Consider the following 839-nt stretch of genomic DNA (forward strand, 5'->3'; position numbering starts at 1 on the left):
CTGAATCTTCACGTCCTTGCAGTTGATCACGTCCACGATGCCGACCACGTCGTCAAACACCAGACCCATTTTCTTACAGCTGTCTGTCGGAGACGTGAAGCAGGGTTAGAGCATCGGTTCAGTTTCCATTCAACCTGTATTTCTACAGGCCAGTCTTTGAGCCACAGGGACTCATTTGCAAGAGGGACCTGTTGGACTGGTCTAAAGCCCGGTTGGTTCTTTTGGACCGGTGTACGGTGCATCTTACCGATGGTGATGGAGTTGATCTTGCCGTGGACCTGCAGGGTGCTCTGGCTGCACTTGAAGGCGTAGACCACCTGCTTGAGCTCCGTGTCCCTGATCACCAGATCCTGGGCCCCCTCCTGGTTCTCCTGCAGACCAGAACCAGAATGTTAGAGAACCAAAGAGACAGAGGGTAAACCAGACAGAACCATCAACTCACCACTCTCCACTTCTTTCCTTCCAGCTCCAGAACTGGTGGAAGCTTGCGGGTCGGGGGGGCGGCTGCAGCGGGTCGGGGGGCGGAGGCGAACGGTTTGGGTCCGCTCCGAACCGGAGCCCCCTGACCCTTGAGACCCGGGTTCTTGTGGGTCTTCTGGTCATCGCTGACGTGTTTCAGACCTGAAGAAAATTAAAGAACAGATTTATTAATAAATGTTTGTTTGGAACCAGGGTGTAAATATTTATTTACAAACAAATCATCAAAGTTTATAAATATTTAATATGTTTATGTTTGGAACCAGGGTGTAAATATTTATTTACAAACAAATCATCAAAGTTTATAAATATTTAATATGTTTATGTTTGGAACCAGGGTGTAAATATTTATTTACAAACAA

General features: G+C 47.4%; 1 protein-coding gene across 1 annotated transcript in view; it reads right to left on the bottom strand.

The window, feature by feature from the left end:
• The window catches only part of cap1 (CAP, adenylate cyclase-associated protein 1 (yeast)), a gene marked incomplete at its 3' end in the record, with an annotated part of 21,197 nt that continues 20,358 nt past the window's right edge, over nt 1-839 (bottom strand). Inside the window, 3 exon segments of the mRNA XM_037693257.1 lie at nt 1-83; nt 248-371; nt 443-621. Of these exon segments, the coding sequence (XP_037549185.1) occupies nt 1-83; nt 248-371; nt 443-621 (386 nt within the window).

This window comes from Nematolebias whitei, chromosome 19, assembly GCF_014905685.2.
Source record: "Nematolebias whitei isolate Nwh7 chromosome 19, NemWhi1, whole genome shotgun sequence".
NCBI lineage: Eukaryota > Metazoa > Chordata > Actinopteri > Cyprinodontiformes > Rivulidae > Nematolebias > Nematolebias whitei.